Genomic DNA, 21,918 nt, shown 5'->3' with positions numbered 1-21,918 from the left:
AACAAAAAAAAACGATTTAGATAAAACTCGATAATTAGATAAAAATAAGCACTGAAAAAAAACAAAATAAAAACAGAAGCCCTACTTAAGATCCTTAGCATTACATTACAGCGCTTATCCACTTAATCCTTAACAGTAAATGATGTAATGTGAAGGCCGGCCTCCTGCCGTGTTTACCAAGTGTCCAGATGCTTATTTGTGTATATAGTTGTGTATAAAGTGGTATATTCTTTTTTTTTTTGGGTGTTTCACACTGTTTCTTAATGTGCCACAATCCTTGTAATTATAACATTGACAAACACAGTTTTGTTTGCAAATACTGTACTTCCAGCTCCCAGAACTGCCTGTTGGCAGACACCTCTTGCATTTAGTGTTTGTTATGTAGAAGAGTTCACATACTGAAACAAGTAAACAGAAGAATGCTTCCACAGAAGCGCAACACTGACAGGTCTTATCTTTTTAATTTAGAAATCCTTTTTGAATATATATATTTTTTTTCCATAGCAGCACTGCCTCGCTCTCGACATGTTCGTGTTCCATAGTTTTATGATTCAGCCTGACTGCTGAACAATTTCATGCTTGCATTTTGAAATCAATTATTCAGATTGTTGCTTGTTTCTTTACTCCAAGGAGAAATTCTGAGCAGCTCAGAAATACTTCCTATACAAAGCCTGTTGTATTTGACCAGTGAAACATGTACATGTGCTGAACGTGGAAAAAGCTGGCAGTTATATTGTGGTTACAATCATTTCAGTGTTTTTGTAATGCACTGTGAGGTATAGTGTAGTGGTAACTGTGTGATAGCTGAACTTAATAAATGCTAGGCTTAATATATGTTAGTCATATTGGCTGGATGAATACATGCAAGGTGTGTTTTCAATCTTGAGTTACCATATAGTAGTTATGTACTGTAGGTTTGCATATTGCAGCATGCAAACTTACACCATTGCTTAAAGTCAAACATAGTTAAATGTTGTCCAGTGTGTCATATCAGATGAAGACAGCTTTTTGAATCTCAATCTCTGATTTCATGTGTGACCTGTGTACTTCAATACCACCCAATTGTAAAACTATGGAAGTAAAGCACTGCACATATACAGTACATAAAATGCTACAAGCTCCAAGGTTCTTTACAGTAGAATTCAAAGTAACTGAAAGACAAAAGAGAGAACGTTTATTTGAGTCTGAACAATGGAAATGGAGGCAGCTTCCCTTTTATCCCATGGCAGAGTTCCAACAGAAGGTGTGGGATGGCTGATGGAACAACCTACCAACTGTTGAGGTCAGAGTTGTAGCTTCCAAAGACCTGCGCCATCGTTTACACGCATGAGGAATTAATCTAAGGCCCTGTCCACACTACATAACCGATCTTGAGAACCATACTTACAACTGAATCCAGTGTCCACACTAAAGTACTGTCATATTTAATCAGGCTTAATACATACAAACACTATTAAAATAGTCTGGTTACAGTCCCAAGCAGGGCAGTGGACAGTGGGACTTAATATGACTTTATCCCGCCATGCACTGTATTTGATGTTTACAACCCGGCAAATATGGAACCCGTGCCAACGGAAGACATCGTGCATGAACGTTATGGCTGTTTGTTAAACACAAGGTACATTTATTTTTATTTTATTTTTTTTTATTTTTTTTTTGTTCTTATTTTAAACTCCTGAAGTTCTCATTGACCGATTTTTCATCGCTCCTGATATCAAATTGCCTTGATTTCGGCATCTAATCACGTAACTCCATGATCCACCATTTTACAACAAGCCTCAGAATTTGTATACGGTACAGCAGTATTGATAGTCAGTCATTCTCAAGTCCTTCAAGCGCCTGTTCCGAGTACTGTATTTGTGATGTCAACGCGCCAAAACATATCAATTTAGCATTTTGGGATATTGGACGATACACAAAAAATGTAGTACGCCATTACATGTGATCTAATGTAGAACTCAAGAACGGCATTAGATGCTGCGCAGTGTAGACGCCAACTGTATTTAACACTATAAGTCGTTTTAAAGGCCACTAATACGGTTTAAAGGCATAGTGTGGACGGGGCCTAAAATCAGAGAGAGATTACAAAGGGCTAAGAGTCCCCAATCCTTGAAATTTATTATTCTTGGGAAGTATATAAATACATTTTCTTAATAGAATGGAACTGCACTGTGGCTTTATTCATTGACACATTTATTTCAGTAAAAAAAACAAACAAAAAAAAAAAACAGTGGTATTTTCACTGTGCAATATGCAAGTTGATACAGGATTTATAAAATAACTGTTTGTCCTGTATGTTAAGTTTGTTATTTCATTGTTTTCTTTATCACCATAGCAGAATCAGATCTACTTAAACACTGTATTAATCCTGTCTAAATTAAGTACAATAAAAATGAACAGTTTTTATTTTTATTTTTTTTAATGCAGAAATATGTCACGGTTTAGATCTTTAAAGTACATCTTTCCAAGCATCATAGTTTTGTCTTAAAGTTTGGTGTAGCCTCTGGCTAATTTTCTTGCATTTGTGAAGATAAAAACAGATCTCCAGCATTACTAGGTTTGATTTCTAAATTACCTTCCATCCAGGGAGAGTGTGCCCCAGAGATTATAAACAGCATTTGTCGTACCACAGTTAGTTCAAAGGACTGTCAAATTCCATCTTTTGGGGCCATTTTGTACAGCATACAGTACTTCATGTCACAGATGTCAAAAGTAAAATTTTTGACAAGTGAAGTAAAGCCATTTTAACTACCCTGCCTTGGGGGGGGGGTTCAATATGGAAGCAGTACATCGTAATACATTGCCTACTTGACAGTCTCTAGTTCTCAGTGTTTAGTTGCGTGTTTTAAAGGTATGCTTGAAATAATACCTTCGCATATACCCACCAATAATCGCTCAACAATTCTCTCAAGAACACAGGTATTTAGAATGCAGGAAACTGCAACTTGCTAGTGTTCACAGGTATACATATTTATTTTCGTAATGGGTGTTTCATGCAGATTGCAAATGACTAACAGGTTGTACATACAATGGCTGACATTCACAAGACAAGCTCACGACTGACCGCCTAATACTACTGCTGATCGTTCCTAAGGAAAGAAACGGCATTAAATAATCATTCATTATTCAATAACCGGTTACACCTAGAATCATTTTATACAAAAATACTTTTATTTAACAGAGTCGAGGGCGCTATTACAGGACGAGGTTAGGGAAAAAAAGAGTGTGCAATTGTAATAATAATAATAATTGGCCTTTTCCTTGGTAATTGATTTGATTATTTCAGCTCTCAAAGAAATATAACTTGATATACCGTACTGTCCCTCTTTATTTTTGACGGTTGCATAAAATTCTCTGAGATATTCATTTAAACTCTGGCAAGTGTTTTCCTCAAAATGTGTGTTTTTATTATTTTCCTTTAACCAGTCTCGAAAAACATGAATTGCCCGAGCTGTTTGTTTTCTGGTATTTTGTTCAGTTCTTTCTATTTCAATTAAATCAAGTCACTGTTGGGTAACATGTCTCCCATATCTAGCACTACTAGTAGTACTGATGGTAGGTTTTTCAGTTTGTCCGACAGTACTTCCTCTCTGTACTACTTACAGAGACTGTAGCTATCTCAGATGTTTTGATTTAGCCATTCCTCAATTGACACCTTATTAAAAAGGTTGAAATTTACTTTACACAACATTTTGTTAGTAGCTGATGGAGTGATCTTGTTTTGATTTGTTTTTGTGATGCAGTTACAAAGATTCAAAGGGCATATATCAGGGATTATATACCCCTAGCTCAACCGTATTTAGAATGTGTGGAATCTTTCCATTGACGTGTGTGTGTGTGTGTGTGTGTGTGTGTGTGTGTGTGTGTGTGTATTCTGCTGAAAACAAGTTCCAGTGTATTAAAAGGTCATTGCCACCGATTTATATAGAATTCAAATAAAACTGGTAAGAAAGCGCAACACTTAGTGTAAAAGACACCATTTTCTTTATTTCTTACATACAAAAAGAGAACTGGTGTTTCGGCCAGCTTCAAATACTCCAATTACAAGGAATCTCTCACTTCTTATATATAACAAAATAACACAGAAATACTTTTCTTGAAGCAGACTTTTTATAACAAGGTCAGACGTTTTACATACAGGGGTATCTTAGAAGTGCCCTAAAAATGTGAGCAAGGAATGAAAAAATGAAGCACTGTTGTGGAAGCTGATTCACACGGCTACTGTAAGAAATGGCTTGATGAGGTTCTTGCTTGGATCAATAAACAACCAAATGAGCAAGATGGGCCAAATGGACCTCCTCTTGTTTATAACATTTCTTATTGTCTTTAAAAGTCACTACAACAGAACACCTCCATGAATCTATACTGTTCAAGTCATTCAGAGAATAAAACGCGTAAACTGAGGATTATGCTAAACTAAGCTAGCCTGCTTGACTCATGTACACTGTAAAACATAGTAATGTGTACATTAGGGAATACACACAAATGTTATATTCCTTAATGTTAAACAATATGTGTTCATTTTACATTTTTATAGTCTAAGTGTTAGATTTTTTGAAAATCACCACTTCCAAATTTAATAATTTGTTCAGTGGGTAAAAAAAAACGTATTTCTTGGAAAACGCTGCTAACATACGCAACTCAATAGTGACAAATTCAAATTTTAAGCATTATATTTAATGCTACATTTCTAAAACAAACGGGCCACTAATGTAGATGCCTTCCTCTTACGTAGTACAAGCCAAATGTCTCTGTCAAAACAATGCCCCAGTGCACCTTAAATAAGAACAAAATATATTTTACTATTTTATTTGGCCCATCATGCTCGTTTGGTTGTTAATCTTGCACAGAAAGTAAATTAGACAAAAGACAACCACTCTGGCTACTAAAATAAACTGTAAGGACTTTTTATTGCTGAACCTGTAGCCGTCTGCATTGGCAGACTTTTGCAGTGTGACTCGGAAGCTTTAGGTCCTGTGCTTTCCTCTGCAGGTGAAGCGTCACATTGAAACTGATATGCTGGCAATGAAGTCTGTGTTCATTCTGGTCTTTCCATCACTCATGCATGCAATTCAAAACACAGGATCTTCACAGCTATCACATTACATGCACATAAAATACAGATTGACACGAAATCCAAAGAATATAAAATAAAAACATTGCTAACATTTTTGACATGCGTTAGTTTTAATGACACATGTCAGTAAATTTATATTTTTGCAGCTTCAGTTTTAACAAATGCACTGTAATGACAAAATAAACAAGCATCAGTGAACAAAATGGGGAGGGGGGTGACTCTCACACACTCCACTGCCACTTAAGGTGGCACTGATACTATTTACCGAAATCACACGGAACAGGTACAACTCCCGGAACATTCAGATAGGTGCCGCTGGCCAAAACAGTACTTCCCATCATGCTCCGCTCTGCCACTCATGCATATGAGCCTCCTGGTTGAGTTAGAGTCCTGCTGCGTTAGTGGGGAGGTTGTCCAACAGGTGGCGGTAGTGTGCATGATCCGCTGGCCCCTTACAATGTGGTACAGGTATTGATTTGGTTATCATACAAACAAAAAAAGCCTTGCTTGTTTTTTGCCCCTCCCCAAATGTAAAACTCCAAAATCATAGAAAATCTGTGTTTTTCTATGTTTATCATAGAAAATCAAATTGGTAATGAGATGTGAAAAGGCGGCTTAAGTCTGCTTTGCGTTCATATATATTATTATTTATTTCTTAGCAGACGCCCTTATCCAGGGCGACTTACAATTGTTACAAGATATCACATTATTTTTACATACAATTACCCATTTTACAGTTGGGTTTTTACTGGAGCAATCTAGGTAAAGTACCTTGCTCAAGGGTACAGCAACAGTGTCCCCACTGGGGATTGAACCCACAACCCTCCGGTCAAGAGTCCAGAGCCCTAACCACTACTCCACACTGCTGACCCTGGGCTGCTTTTTCTTTTTTGGAACATTCACATATGAGAAAAGGCGACCCTGGGTCACCTTAAATCACAAGTGTGAATGGGGTCTTTGTTAAATCATGAAGTTATTAGAAGTTTACAACCCTGCCCAAAATCACAAGAGCACCAGACCCTTATGCAGAGCCTGTTTGATTTAATCTCTAATGGTTTATCTCAGGATAATTAATCTTCGGGAAGTTGCTTTACTCATCCTTTTCATGAGTCCAAGACCATTGTATTGTCAGTTTGTTAAAAAACACCTTATCTCCGGTCTTACCCACATGAAGCTGTGGATGTGGGACCTCAATAGACCATGTCTGTACACACATAGTACCTCCACAGACTGGAAACCATGTTCAATAAAGACCTGTTCAACACATATTGTAGCAACTGCTGTGTGACTAATGTTGTTCTTAATGTTTTGTATATTGTTTAATCTCTGATCTTCGTATCACCTTGCTGGAGGGTATTATTATTAGTTTATTTAGCAGACGCCTTTATCCAAGGCGACTTACAGAGACTAGGGTGTGTGAACTATGAATCAGCTGCAGAATCACTTACAATTACATCTTACCCGAAAGACGGAGCACAAGGAGGTTAAGTGACTTGCTCAGGGTCACACAATGAGTCAGTGGCTGAGGTGGGTTTTGAACTGGGGATCTCGTGGTTACAAGCCCTTTTCTTTAACCACTGGACCACACAACCTCCTTGGTATGATTTTTACAGATCATGAGAGTGACTATGGTCCCATTTTACAAAGATGTGCATGATCATCATGCAGTACTGGAATTGAGGGGGTGAAGGGCTTAGAGCCTACTCTCCGTCTGTGAAATGAAGTAGTTGGTGTACACCATTAGGATATTGACTGTATCATTAGTTGTGAAAGAATTTCATCTCAGTGTTGACACATGAACAATAAGGTTCAGCCCTGTGACAGAGTAACTAAACTAAAGGATATCCCTAACTAACTTTTTATATATGTGGAAGAAAATGTTTTTAAAAAATGAAAATAATGTAATACTTGTAGTAGACCTGGTATACTGAAGTTTTCTTTTTTTTTTTTAATTAATTAATTCATGTGTTTATTTTTATACTTCGCTGTAGTCGGTGCTGAAAGATTTGTTGGTTACAACTAGACATTGTTAAAAAAAAAAAAATGTACCTGCTGAATCTATTAGTATTTATAAGGTAGTGATGGACTGAAATTCACAGCGCCAAACAATTTACAGGAAGTTCAGAGATGTGCATATCAAGCATCATTTCAATGCCTATTGCAATTCAGGAATTGTATAATTAACTCCAGTCCAGAGTCCTTTAATGCAAGTTGAATAGGTGATGGTAATATAAATACAATGGTCTATATTGATAAAGGCAGTCCCAATGTCCCACCCTGCATGCAGTACCTATCCTATTGTTTTATTTAATGACATGTACTTTTAAAGTGTACAGAAGCTATACTGCTGTATCAAGTCATACAAGACATTGTTATTAGAATGAAATCAGAAACGAAACGCCTATGGGCAGGGACAGTATTGCAGTGTACTTGTAGGTATTTTCAAAACAAATATTGCATTATCTACAAAATGCAACAAAGCCTGCTTGTCGTCTGCTGGGTGTTTTTGTATTATCAGCATGTTGCTAATGGTGTAGGATTTCCTCTCAGAAAACATTAACTTGACAATATGTTTACAGGCCTGTGTATTTCATTATCATGTTTATTTTATTTTGTAAAAGTTAACTTTGTAGCTATTGAGATACTGGGGAAACTCCACATTTTACACATTTCCTGGGCACCAATGACAAACCTCAGAACAGCAATTCCCCTTAAAATGCCCTGGGCCAAAGTTGCTGCTGTTCTTCTAAGCCATCTTCAGTGAGAACAAATACATACAGTACATGATATGCCAGTGTTTTCCCATGAACTTATGCTTTGAATCTTTTTGTTCTGTACAGGGATTTTTTTTTTTTTTGGAGAACTAACAACCTGCACAGTAAACAATGAAGCAGGCATTGTAGTTCCTTATTTCAAGATTATAATGCAAACTACATAAAGAACTAAAAAATCTCACGCTTTTATAGAAAAGTTTAACTGTTGGTCTGCTAAACAATCACTTGCTATGGAAATATGTTGCTATGGATACCCTTAATATTCAGAAGCGACAGCGTACAGCAGTCTGACCCAAGCCTTTTCCGGTCAGTGCTTTAATATCTTTTTTTTAGATAAAGCAAGGAAAGGATGTGGTAGCCACTGTAACCTTCCTTTTGCATTGGGTGAGAGAGATTTGTTGGACTAAAACTAGCTTTAAATAAGACCTGTGTTTTTTTTTTTTTTTTTGGGTTTGTTTTTTTCTTTTCTGCAGCCTTAATTGATGGTAAACAAAAATGGAATAGCATATTATGTATTCTCAGTCTTCAGAAATGGGTTCAAGTGTAATATTTAAGTCCCTAGTTCAAATTTAGGTTCAGTCTGTTCTAAGTTTTGAAATCAGATAAATTGTGATAATTTGCCAGTGCCAGTGGCACATGTTTGGTCATGCATCCTAATTGGAGGGCGTTGAAAAACAGTTCCACCTCTTACTCACAGTTTGATACTGACAAGAGCTTTTTAAAGACTTTTGTATGTCTGGTTTCATGTTGGTTTATAATTTTATAGAATGTGGCACTGCCGCCTTTCAGCAATTTGAGGAAACATATTGCATTGTTTGGTCTTTTTGTACAAATACGTAGACATAAAATACTGGTGTATACATTTGTTAAATTATTTAACCCTTATTATGCTTTATTTTTCATGGTTTATTACTGATTTATCCAGTGTCCCTTGAATCAAGAATCGGCACAGTACTGGCCTGGCACTCTTAAAAAATCATGCCACTTCTACAATTTTTTCCCCCCCATGCTGAGTCAGCACCATTCATTGCCAGGCTCCTTTGGTACAGGTATCTGATATTGGCACGGTGGAGCGAGTGCCAAGCCATGAGCATGGTGTCAGCGTGGTAGAAATAAGGTAATATTGTTACTTGGTTTTGGTGTCTGCAAGGTGTTTTAAATTGTTCTCCAGAATGGCCCATACAGTTACCAACTTTTGAGATTCACCCCAGTTCCTTTTAATATATCAGCAGTTATCCAATAAACACTTTCAACCATCTAATCCATTGTAGATGTCTTTCATATTTGCCGTCTTGCTTGTTGTGACCTGAAACTGACTTGCAACAGGGATTTCTCAATGCATGCAGATCACTGTCTGTAACAGGTTTAGTATTAAAGCGTTACGGGTTTATTAAAGCTCATCAAAGGGAAGCTGCTAAAATGAATGAAAGGCTTGTCATTGTGAATCTGTACTGCAGTAAAAGCAGGCCAGCAAATCCCGGTTTCCTGTGCGCTTCAGTTCCTGCTGCACTAAATACCATTTTGGTGAATTCATACTCCCTTAATAACTGTTATGATGTTGCCTGTCATTATATAATCCGGCAGCTTGTTGAGTTGCTATTTGGAGGGACCCCCAGTTTACACACAGTGCATTTTCCACAGAACACAAATACTTGTTAACTGAATGCTCTATTTTTGGGTCTTGCTCCGGGTGGGTGGGGATGTGGCTTCAGGAATCTGAATACAGTACTGTCTTTTGTTGGATCTATTTTTCAGTCTTTCAATACGGAAATGAGGTTAGTGCATTGTGACCCAGTGCTGCAGTTTTCCAAACTCTTATTTCCCGTGCAGTTCAGCTGTGAAAATTGTATAAAATTGTGTAGAACAAATGACTTGCAGGAGGTACAGAGGTACACAACTGTTCAATCTAGATTTTGTTTACTTGATGATGATCCTTTTCAGCTTCCTGTTGTGGTTTTAGATTCCCCAAATATCGCTTAATTGCAAGCTGCCATGCAATAATGTCTATGTAATTAAAAAATGATTAACCAAAACCAAAAAAAACCCCACCGATTTCCAAGTCCTAGTAGATGAGTGACAAAGCAACAATGATATGGAAGCATGGCAGTACTGTGTATTGTTGCTGGCATTGTTTCTGGTTTCACACATGGACCTGGCTGCGGGTGATAGTCTCCTCCTCTTTCTCAGGCGATGGTTAAGGTGGCGTCTGTGGCAGGTGAGTAATTGTGGGGCTGAGTGCTTGTTTTCATGTCGGGGCATGCTCAGGAAGACCTGATGAGACGGGTAAATCCAGGCGTTGAGGAGGAACAGAAAGAATCGAGGATGTGTTGAATTACAGGTCTAACAATACACATTGATTCTGGCAGGCTGCATTGTTTCTCACACGGCCTTCTCCATGCTGTGGAATCTTGTACTGATTCTTTGGGGAAAATCAAGCGAATTGCTGTTTTTGTATAGCAATTCTATCACTACTGTATGTATCCCTTTATCTGCAGAGTAAAAAGCAGTATATGTTTGCTAATGTTGGTTTCAATATTTTTTTATTACAACTCAGATTTTAGTATAATTGTATCACTTTGATTAGATCATTGCTTTATATGAAAAAAAGTATGAACAAGAGGAGACCATTTGACCCTATTGCTTGTCCTATTCCTAACAACTGATTTGAATGATTATCAGAGTTGCTTGGTAATACATTCCATACAAACAGTCACCTACCCCCTGTCTCCTGTTCCTGTTAGAAGCAGCTTTGAAATGCCTATTAAAACTGATGCGTCTTGTATCGTAATAGGACCCAATTTCAATCACTGTGATGTGGCCATAGTATCTGATCTTTGTGAGGGGATATGGGAGTACAAACAATGTACTGTACAAAAGTCAGGCCACATTTCTCTAGTTTCATCAAAAACGAGACACAGCGTTTTATATCTCCAACAAGAATCATTAGATGAATGTTTACTGTAACATGAAAGACTTTTGTATTTGCTACAATTATGTTAAACAGAAAATACAAACGTTATGTCAATTTACAGCTAGTCCCTGTTTGTAATACAAATACCAAACAAAATAGATTTCTTCTTTTTAGCAAAAAGTACTTTCAGCCTATTATCCAAGTTTCTGTAATATACACTTAAGCTTTTTGTGTGATATCAATTAAAACTTTATCTAATACTTGAAATTATCTCTGCTTCTATAAAACAACAACAAAAGAAATGTTTTGAAAAGTAAAAAATAATGTAAATATATTATTGTATTCCATCCAGCGTGTCTCTTCATTCAAGTTCTTTGTAGACAGACCCAGGATTTACCCTCTGAATACTGGAGGGTGTTTGAATGTAGAGCTTCCAGTGGAATTGTAGAAAGGATAGTGACCTTTTGAAGTGACAGTTTCCCTTTGCTGTGAGTCCCTGTCAACACTTGGTACAGTAGTTGTAAGGAGCTCATACAAAGGCACTGTTCTTTTTCATCTGTCAACCAACATCTAAAATCTGTGTGGTCTTCATGACCTGTATATCCATGACAAATGTACATGTTTAAGCCTCTATAGCCACATGTATACACATACTGTAAGACGTAACACATTTTTGCATATACTAGAGATGAAATATGCTTGCAAACATTGAATTCATGTTGTATGGCCTTTTCTTATGAAGTAATTAGCTTTAAAAATGTGTAGCTAACACTATGTACTGGTAAATGTATGTACTGAAATCTGGTTTAAGATTTTTTTTTTTTCCTTTTTGTTGTACAGACTCCTTTGTGAACAGCCAAGAATGGACGTTAAGTCAATCCGTACCAGAGCTCAAAGTGGTGAGTGTGTGGCGTTTTTTTTTTCCCTCATAAATTAATTGCGTAACATAATGTGACCACCTACCATTTTCTACAGGCCTCAATGTTGGTACAGCAAGTGGGCTGTTTTTAATCCCCCAGTTGGCAGTGATATTCTCTTTCTTTCTAATGATTTACAGTGACAGATTTAGGGTAGCCTTGTGATGTGTACTGGAAGTAAGCCACAGAAAAGAACAAAACAGCAAGTGGCATTCCTGATTAATCTACATATATACTCCTTGATGTCAAGGGAACCTTGAGACCCGTGATTTAATCTCTTTACCTGTGCATATCTGCTACAAAGTAATTCACAGGCACTGCTAGTCCAAGTGCATCTCATTGTGGAGATACCTCCTCAAATTTCTGTAATCTGTATAAATTGGAAATCAAAGTCGTCGCCGTCGTCCTCCTCCCCCTATTTGTTTATTTATTTATTTATTTATTTATGTATTTATTTATGTATTCATTCGCTTGGGCACTTAACACTGCTGCTGGGGACACCATCTGTCTAACGTGTGTCCCTGGGAAAATTCTGCGGTCTTTCAGATTTCAATGTCATCACGACAATGGAAGCCCTTGAATGGTGCCTATATTACAGATTTCTCTTGACACGTAATTTGGTGCCTTCACCTGCCAACCTTCATTGAGCAGTGCTGAATGTTACAAACAGTATCCATGCAGCTTAACCAGCTTTTAGTATCCATTGACACAAAAAAAAAAAAATGTATGTATTGAATGCTGATGGACCTCTGCACAGACCAGGCATTGTTCTAGTGGGTCATTCAAGATAAAGGGGATTGCTTGACCTCTATAGTAAAACGGCTTATTTCAAATGTTTTTTTGTGGAAAGCCCTGAAGCTTTAAAATAAAATGTTTATTTGTCTAAGCCAACCCTATACGTGAGCTTCAGTCATACTCTCACCATGAATGACGCTGCTCTTTTGCATGTGACACCTATCCAGGAACCATTTTATTCTTCATATGTGATTTTTGTATCATCAACCTAAAATGGAAGAAACTGTGTCCCAGAATGTGGTCCATTTTGAGCTGATACAATGTAACGTTCTTACTTATCCAAGACAGTGCTGGTCCAGTAAATTGCTTCAAGAATATACATTTGTTTGCTGTAAGGTAGAAAAAGTATGTATCTAAGCTGAAGCATATTGTCATACACATCCCAGTCTCACTTATGAAAAAATAACTAAGAAAACCTTTTTTTTTTTTTTTTTTTTCATGTGGCAGTCGGCGTTGTACAAATGTACTTTATTTAGCAACACCCAATCAATTTCACATTTAATTTCCAACCAAAGCCATATTCAAAGCTCATTTCAGATGTGAACACTGACTTGAAGAGGCGATGTGTGGAGATCAAATGAGCACTGTCCAAGAAGTGCGCTGTCTGAATCTTGGCTCAGCCACTGAGTCACAGAGTCACGGAGTGACCTTGGGAATTCCCTTGACCCATGTAATATGTGCTACAGTACAGTGAGACCACCTGAGCTGTAAAATTGGATAGAAGTGATAGAGCCCTCCAGTGAAAATTATGTATTGCAGCCCGGTTCTCCAATCTGAATAAAATGATTTGGTTTGCTGTAACACACACAAATATTAATTTATGCACTCTATAGAGTATACAGGCATTTTTTTCCTATCCTTTTATTGCAGTCAAAGAATCTGCACAGACAGTTTCACAGTTTAATACCTAAACCGGGACCAGAAAACATTATCTTCATACCAGAAAACTTTGTTGAGCAGAAAAACGAGAGAAAATCTTCTGCCTACCGATTTGGAGTTTCAGCAAACCAGCAATTTAAGGGTTGTCTAAAGTGTGTTTTTAATTGAAGCTCATACAGTATATAAACAGTCGATTTGTACATAACCATCAGCTGTCCTTGCTGTTACAGTGGCTCTCAAAAGTATTCACCCCCCTTGGACTATTCCACATTTTATTGTGTTACAACATGGAATCAAAATGGATTTAATTAGGAGTTTTTGCCACTGATCAACACAAAAAAAAGTCCATAATGTCAAAGTACTTTGCTGCATCCATTTTGCCCTCTATCTTCACAAGCCCTGATGCAGAGAAGCATCCCCAGAGCATGATGCTGCCACCACCATGCTTCACGGTAGGGATGGTGTTCTCAGGATGATGTGCGGTGCTAGGCTTGCGCCAAACATAGCGCTTAGCGTTGAGGCCAAAAAGCTCTATTTTGGTCTCATCAGACCATAGAATCTTCTTCCACTTGGTCTCAGTCTCCCACATGCCTTCTGGCAAACTCTAGCCGAGATTTGATGTGAGTTTTTTTAACAATGGCTTTCTTTTTGCCACTCTCCCATAAAGGCCAGTTTTGTGAAGCATCCGGGCGATTGTTGCCGTATGCACAGTGTCTCCCAGCTCAGCCATGGAAGACTGCAACTCCTTTAGAGTTGCCATAGGCCTCTTGGTGGCCTCAATGACTAGTGCCCTTCTCGCCCGGATACTCAGTTTTTGAGGACAGCCTGTTCTAGACAGATTCACAGTTGTGCCATATTCTCTCCATTTCTTAATAATGGACTTTACTGTGCTCCGGGGGATATTCAATGCCTTGGAAATGTTTTTATATCCTACCCCTGATTGGTGCTTTTGAAGAACCTTATTCTGGATTTGCTTTGAATGTTCCTTCATCTTCATGATGTAGTTTTTGTTAGGAAATGTACTAACCAACTGTGGGACCTCCCAGAGACAGATGTATTTAACCTGAAATCATGTGAAACACCTTAATTGCACACAGGTGGACTCCATTCAACTAATTATGTGACTTCTAAAGACAATTGGTTGCACCAGAGCTTATTTAGGTGCGTCATAGCAAAGGGGGTGAATAATTATGCAAACAATTATTTTCTGTTTTATGTTTGTAATTTAGAACAATTTGTAGATTTTATTTTTCACTTTGACATTATGGACTTTTTTTGTGTTGATCAGTGGCAAAAACTCCTAATTAAATCCATTTTGATTCCATGTTGTAACACAATAAAATGTGGAAAAGTCCAAGGGGGGGTGAATACTTTTGAGAGCCACTGTAAACAGTCCCTGTCTGTATAGAAGGAATAATTGCTGCAAGACTACTGTAGCAGAAAAATATCAGCACAAAGAGTTTTTGTAGAATTTTGTGGTTGGTCAAAATGTAATGAATGATGTTTCAGACTTGCAGCGCAAGACTGCCCTGGCAAGACTTAATCTACTTAGCTGTACTATGCTGCCAGCGATGGCCATAGTGTAGTGCTAATGCAATAAAACCCAGTTTGTTTAACTCCCTTTTACCCGTAACTTCAGTTATTTATCTAACTGTTTTCTGTCCAGCACAAATAAAGACAAATGTCAGGAACAGATTTTTTTTGTTTGAGCAGCCAGCCCTATTTGTCTTCTCTGAAACATTGATTGACTTTTTAAAGCTAAATGAGGCTGATACAATGAACAGCTTTTTGTTTGAAGTGCATTTTAAAGATTTTAGAGGCTAGCAAAATGGTCAACCACAAGCTTTGCGTAGACTAAACGTAGTTTTAAAAAAATAAAATAATGAATTTATATAATATGAAACATGTGTTTTTACAGATAAAGAACAGAATTTCCCGATAAAACAACAACGGTGTGCTAGTCCTGGCTCCTGATTGGTTCTGCAGGCTTTTTCCAAGAAACCTTTTCTTTTCATGAGGCACTAAATATTCCCAAAGACTAATCAAGACAAGCGCTGCAGTGTTGGGTCTAACTTTTGAATGAAAAACATCAAAAAGCTTTAAGTGACTGGAGTGTTGTACACTTTGTACAACACTGTTTTTTTTTACATTGTATTGAACTGATTGTTTTCTGTCTGATTTGACAGCCTGCACACTAAGCTGATTTTAATAGCAGACCGAAACATGACAGGGCAATGAAGTTGTGCTGTATTTGAAAACATTCTTAAATGGAATGCTACTGGTTTAATCCACCTAAACTTGCAGTTTCACCCAAAGATCCCTTTTCTCAAAGCAATATTCACCCTATCTAATCCTACCCCACCACTCCACACACACTGTGTGGATGTCTGGAAGTAGTGGCAGCTTTACTCCTGAGAATAATTAATACAATAGGGATGGTAAAAAGGAGAGGAATGGCACCACTGGGTTAGATATAAACATGTTATTTTTGTTTTCATACATAATGTGGAGTGAAATGCTCCTTCCTGTGAAAGCATGCTCCTTTTCTTAAATATGCTCTTGCTTGCTAAAGTTAAAGAACGTACGTAGTTGGCGCACACTGTACACTTTAAATATTGAAGAAATTATTCAAATAAAGCACAGCACATTTAATAACACTCAAATGGATTAGACAATTAATTTTCTGGCTTGGTACCCTCAGTTTAATTTACCTGAACTCTGTAAGACTCCTGGCGCGATTGTCAAGCAAAACAACAAAATGATTTCTGCCCCCCCCTGCAAATATACCTGCCACCCAAAGGCTGTTACCACTATATTTAAATAGTGTGGTTTACAGTAAGTGCAAGTACTACTAGAATACACAGTCTTGTTGAAGAAACACGGTTTGTGAATGCTGGCTAAGTCGAGTAATTATTTAATTTCTGCTTGAGCTTGTCTGAGGCACCAGATGAAAACAAAAACAAATTCTCCCACGGTTTTGTCATCGTTATCTGAGCAAGAAGGGCAGCAGTGTGGAGTAGTGGTTAGGGCTCTGGACTCTTGACCGGAGGGTCGTGGGTTCAATCCCAGCTGGGGGACACTGCTGCTGTACCCTTGAGCAAGGTACTTTACCTAGATTGCTCCAGTAAAAACCCAACTGTATAAATGGGTAAAATTGTATGTAAAAAAATAAATAAATAATGTGATATCTGTATAACAACTGTAAGTCGCCCTGGATAAGGACGTCTGCTAAGAAATAAATAATAATAATAATAATAAAGAAGCCTAACCCATTAAGTAATTGATTGCGCACCTCATTCACAACACTGCCACTTTGAAGTGTATCTATATTCAGTCACTTGCACTTTCAGATGTGGTGCAGAACCTCTAACTAATGAACATTAGGGTGAATAGTTAAATGCAAAAACAATGTTTTCATAGTGTTTGTTTTTTTGAGTTTAATGGTCTTCACGTTTCTTTCTTTCTTTCTTTCTTTCTTTCTTTCTTTCTTTCTTTCTTTCTCTCTCTCTCTCTCTTTTCTCCTTTTCTCTCTCTCTCTCATTTAATAAAACAGCTTGCCTTGAAGAACAGTTTGTTTTTCAATTAATAAGTAAATATGAATGAGTTTAACTGGAGCAAAGTTAAATAGTTTTCCATGTGGCCTGTTTTTCCTTTTAGTTTTCTTTAGTGATCACGAGGGGTGCATTCAGTTGGTGGATTAGTGATGTGTTGCACAGTGAGCATGCACATGCTCCATTTGTTCCTTCACCTGCTCTGGTTGATTATGCAGTGTTTGCAAGAAATGTTTTTCATTAACAACGGTGGCAATAGCATGAAAAACAAGAGAGACTGCACCTTTTATTAAGCTTTTTTTTATATCTTGTTAATGAGGCAAGGCAAAATTAATTGTTGGTTCTTCAGGCACTCCAAACACACCTTTTGATGCAGTGTTGAGGGCTTTGTATTTTAATTTTTTATTAATTTTTTTAACACTGGACTACCAAAATGGGGGGTTCCCGTTGCTGTGCTGTGTTTGTTGGGAATCATTGTGTCGGCTGTTAAGGTTATTTGGGTGCTATTTCTGTATGTAAAAATCAACCTGCAGCCACCCAGGGATCCCAGTTTTGGGATATTCTGGCATAGGATTCATGTCTTGCATGAAGATTAAAACAAGTACAGAAACTCGATCTCTCTCTCTCTTCTCTCTCTCTCTCTCTCTCTCTCTCTCTCTCTCTCTCTCTCTCTCTCTCTCTCTCTCTCTCTCTCTCTCTCTCTCTCTCTCTCTCTCTCTCTCTCTCTCTCTCTCTCTCTCTCTCTCTCTGAGAATTCATTTTAATACAGGTGCTGGCTGTAGTTGCTAGATTAACTATTCTTACTGTTCAATTATTGTATAAGACTATCCCAACAGCTAACTAACTGCAAGGAGGCATTCCGAATTCAGTTGCATGTCCCAAAGCATTTCACAGTACCAAATACTGTTCCCAAAAATAGAAGTGCACCTTGGCTCTACCGTGTGATTTAATGTAAATATTCTTTTACACTTTAAGTTTGTATTTAATTGTATTTTTGTAAATGTTTTGTATTCTATGAAATTCTCTTTTGCCCTGCCTTCACAGTCTAACCTGGAGGCTTTTTGGAAGCAACATAAGTTGTTTCACCTTCTTAGTAATCAAAGAAATGAGTGAAAAATGTGTGGTATTTTATTCCAGATAGCTTTTCTTTTTGTTAAATTTTTTGTAATGTTTTTATAAACGGTATGGAAGGTTCTTATTCACCAAAAGTAGAATTTCTATTAATTCTGCCCTCCTCATCAAAGACTTGACAATGAATATGGATAAGCTACTCTTGAACTTTGAGTGTCGCTAATGGCTTACTGTGCATCATTCTCAATTCGAGGTATTGAGTTCAGGGATTCAGTGTCCATGTGACCCACACAGCAAAGATATTCTTAATGCATAACCTAAAACACAAGTGTTTTTCTCTGTTCTTGGGTTCACAGGGTATTGTAGGCAATCTATCAAGCGGGAAATCGGCACTGGTCCACAGGTACCTGACTGGCACATACGTACAAGAGGAATCCCCTGAAGGTAAGCAGAGATGTTGGGCAGGTCCAGGTTGTAAACTAATATGGTCATGGTCCTGTGTGTACTGTAGTGATTGGCAGTAACATATGGAATACACAGGTGTGAGCCTGGCAGCGACAGGATTGAGGTATTGCATCAATCAATTGCTCGACTGTTTTCACAAATATATATATATATAATCTTAATCAATAAGCTGGAGGAGTCTCTTGCATTTGCAAGACAGAGATTTCAATAAATACCAGTGACGTTCAAAGAGACTATTTAAATTATGATGTTGCACAAAGTAATATACTGTACAGTACCTTTTTATTGACAATTTTTATGGCAATTCGATTTTTGAAACCCAACCCCTGTATAGAGTTTCATTAATGATATATCCTTGTTCATCCCATCTTGCGGGTTTGCTGCAGATTGCAACTGAAGGGAAGTTTCACATCTACATTTATTAAGTACAAGATAAAGATGTACTTTTTACACACATCCTTTTTCATATTTTAATTCATTTCCAAGACTGCTGATTCAATCTATCACAGCTCACACATATTTAACATATCTAATCAGCTGTGTTAAACTGTGCCTGGCTGAGTGGGAGGAAGGTGGCAAATCTAATGGCATGCAAGTTGGATGCCAGTCATACTGTATGTTATCACAATTGTCCAAAAAGGACCTTGGGGCTCATGTTTAATAGTGAAATCAGAAAAACTTTGCGGACAAGGTCACTACAGTTCGGATTTCCAAGAAGCATAGACATGCGCCCCTAAAATGACATATGATTGACGTCCAGGTTGTGTGTAGTGCCCATTTTTCACCTCCACCCACCTACTCAGTCAGGCAGCGTCATGAATGAACAATCAGTTGAAAGTTGTCATATTAACTGTGAAAGCTTCTGGAACATGTTGCACAATTAACAGGTTTTAAGATGTTTCACATACTAATCTGAGACCTTTTTTTTTTTTTTTAAATAACTATTTTGGATAAAAATCTGAGCCCTACCTACTGTATCGTACAGTTACTTGATAAGGACATTAAGCCTTTTGTAATATCTTACACTTTACAGTGTACAGTTTAGAGTGTGTAGGTTCATTTTAATCTATACATAGTCAAACCAGATCAAACTATATTTTTTTTATAACCAAAATCAGGTTCCTAAATAAATGTTAACTATTTAAATGAAACTTGTAATTTCTTTCTGGTGCTGATTTTTAAGTGACACTCATAACAGTTCCTCTACTGACACATTGCTTCTGTTTTAATTGTACGTTAAATTTCTCCCTTCTGTTAGACTAATCTGATTACAAAGAAGCTTCCAATGTACTACTTCAAAACAGTAATCCAGGAAATTGCACTGTGTAGCAAATAAGTTTTATTTTTTGTGTTCTCTTGTGTTAAATATATTTGTTTTTCATTTTGTGCCTTTTTCACTGTTAATTTGATGGTGTTCCTGCTTTTTTGTTTTCTTTTTGTTTGTGTTTTCACCCTGTTTCGTACTCTGTCTGTCACCGCTCAAGACCTCAAAGCAGGTATGGTAGTTCTGTTGCCATAGCAACACTGGATTCATGTCACTGGGCCTGTAGTGTTGTGTTCCTTTCTAATCCTTGGCTGGTTTTAATCTGTAAAAGTAATTTGCACCCTATCCCCTTCCAGTTAACCAATTCCACGACTGACGGAGAATTGCACAGTTCTTCCAAAGCAGAAATTTGAATTTCTGTGGACGCAGTCTTTACCTTTGGGTGACACACCTGAAAAAACATTTACTAAACTGGATATTGGTTAATTTTAGGCTTTTTTGGGATCTAAAACTAACAGGGGAAATTAGTATTTTAAAATAACTGAAATACATAGATTGCAGATACAATTTAAGGATGTATCTGATGTGGTATAGGACTGCCTGAATAGATAGTGATTTAGTATCAGGTGGGTAACAACTCTTTATACTGTTAAACTGCCTTTTGTCTTTAGCAACTTCTATATCTGGAATCTACCAGAAGGCATTTAAGGTCATAAACTGCTTTATTCCCGTAGGAAAAGATTTTTTCAGCGTATGTGTTCACACCTTCATATGTAAACATTAAGACCAGGGCATTACTAGGCATTAGGGACCATTTTGGTAATGGGTCTGGGACGAAGTCGAGGGCGTGATTACATTAAAACTGTCCATAATGCCTGGCTGTGCTCTCTGTGGAGGGTCATTTTAATTTATTTTAACCGCATGTATTTCGTTTTTCTGTATCCTACCACACTCTCAAATGAACATTATACAAAATACAGTCCTCCCATTATAACAGTTTTCTATGCACTGCTTTGTAGAAAACAGTGTTTTACTTTGCGCTTTTTAAAAGGCATTTTTTTCAGTGGTTTAATTGCTTTTTACGTTTTGTTTAGGTTGACAATGATTTTTTCTGTTTTAAATCTAGAAATACGTTTGACCACCTTGCTAGTAGTAGGTTTTTCAGTTTGTCTCTACTACTTTTATTTTATTTGTTTATTTTAACATCGTATTATTTTCTGGGAAGTTTTGACTTACCCATTCTTCAATTAAAATGTTACAAACAAAACTGGTGCTGCAATGCTATTCGATTTTTGCTTTTGTAAAGTGGTTACAAACATTCTAAAGGCATGTACTAGGGATTATATCCCTCTACCTCTGCCAATCACAGTTCGGGGAATCTTTTCATTGAACTATAAACCTTTATTAATGTTCATACATGGTATTGCGCCGTTTTTATAATATAAACTAAATTATATAAACAAATCCTGAATATGTGACATTTTTGTGTTCACATTTTATTTTAAACCTGAAGGATTGTCTCAGCCAATCAGGTTTTGAACAGAGCAATCATTATCCCACAGATAGATAACGTTTAAAAGCTAGCAGGATTTTAGAATCTTGAAACTTACATTAAACAGAGAATTTAAGCAGCCAAAGCAATTCAGTTCAAAATATAACCTAAAAAAAAAAAAAACATTTTCATACACAAACATTTCTTCGGTTTACAATAGTATTAATATCTTGTGCAGACATGGTTACCCTCATCTTTGGGAACCTACTGTAATTGTTGTGTCAATTATCTAGCCTTGGATGAAGGTGTCTGTCAAATAAATTTTAATAATAATGAATGTAGCCTGGGACATTAGTGCTTAGGTACTGTAAACTGTTTCTTGAACCTGTAGCCCAGAAATATGGTCATATATCATCACTAGATCAGGAGACATTCTGAAAACAAAATTCTAATTAAACACTTATACATCAGGTTAGTAAAATTATTTATTTTAGGCTTCATTTTCTGTACAAGTGTGTCTCGTGTCAATAGTGCTTGATCTAGAACACTGCTGCCTGTGTCGTGCAAGTATCTGTGTGTTTTTAACAATGCTTCAAACCTCCACACCTTGGCTAAAGCCGCTAAAGTGTGCTAGAACTGCTTGTTTTGGGTGTCTTGATTGACTGCTTTACTTGAAATATTTCTATTTAACAAGTATTAAGTGCTGACCAAAAAAATGTTGG

At 37.1% G+C, this 21,918-nt stretch overlaps 1 protein-coding gene across 5 annotated transcripts in view; it reads left to right on the top strand.

Moving 5' to 3' along the window:
• LOC117400573 (arf-GAP with GTPase, ANK repeat and PH domain-containing protein 3-like) overlaps positions 1 to 21,918 on the top strand; it is a 215,215-nt gene that overhangs the window by 99,909 nt on the left and 93,388 nt on the right. For all 5 annotated transcript variants that reach the window (XM_034000726.3, XM_034000725.3, XM_034000727.3 and 2 more), the window contains exons 2-3: positions 11,603 to 11,661; positions 18,332 to 18,419. In XM_034000726.3, the coding sequence (XP_033856617.1) occupies positions 11,603 to 11,661; positions 18,332 to 18,419 (147 nt within the window). The remainder of the gene's footprint in view (positions 1 to 11,602; positions 11,662 to 18,331; positions 18,420 to 21,918) is intronic.

Source organism: Acipenser ruthenus, chromosome 4, assembly GCF_902713425.1.
Source record: "Acipenser ruthenus chromosome 4, fAciRut3.2 maternal haplotype, whole genome shotgun sequence".
NCBI lineage: Eukaryota > Metazoa > Chordata > Actinopteri > Acipenseriformes > Acipenseridae > Acipenser > Acipenser ruthenus.
This window is presented reverse-complemented; position numbering and strand designations above follow the sequence as displayed.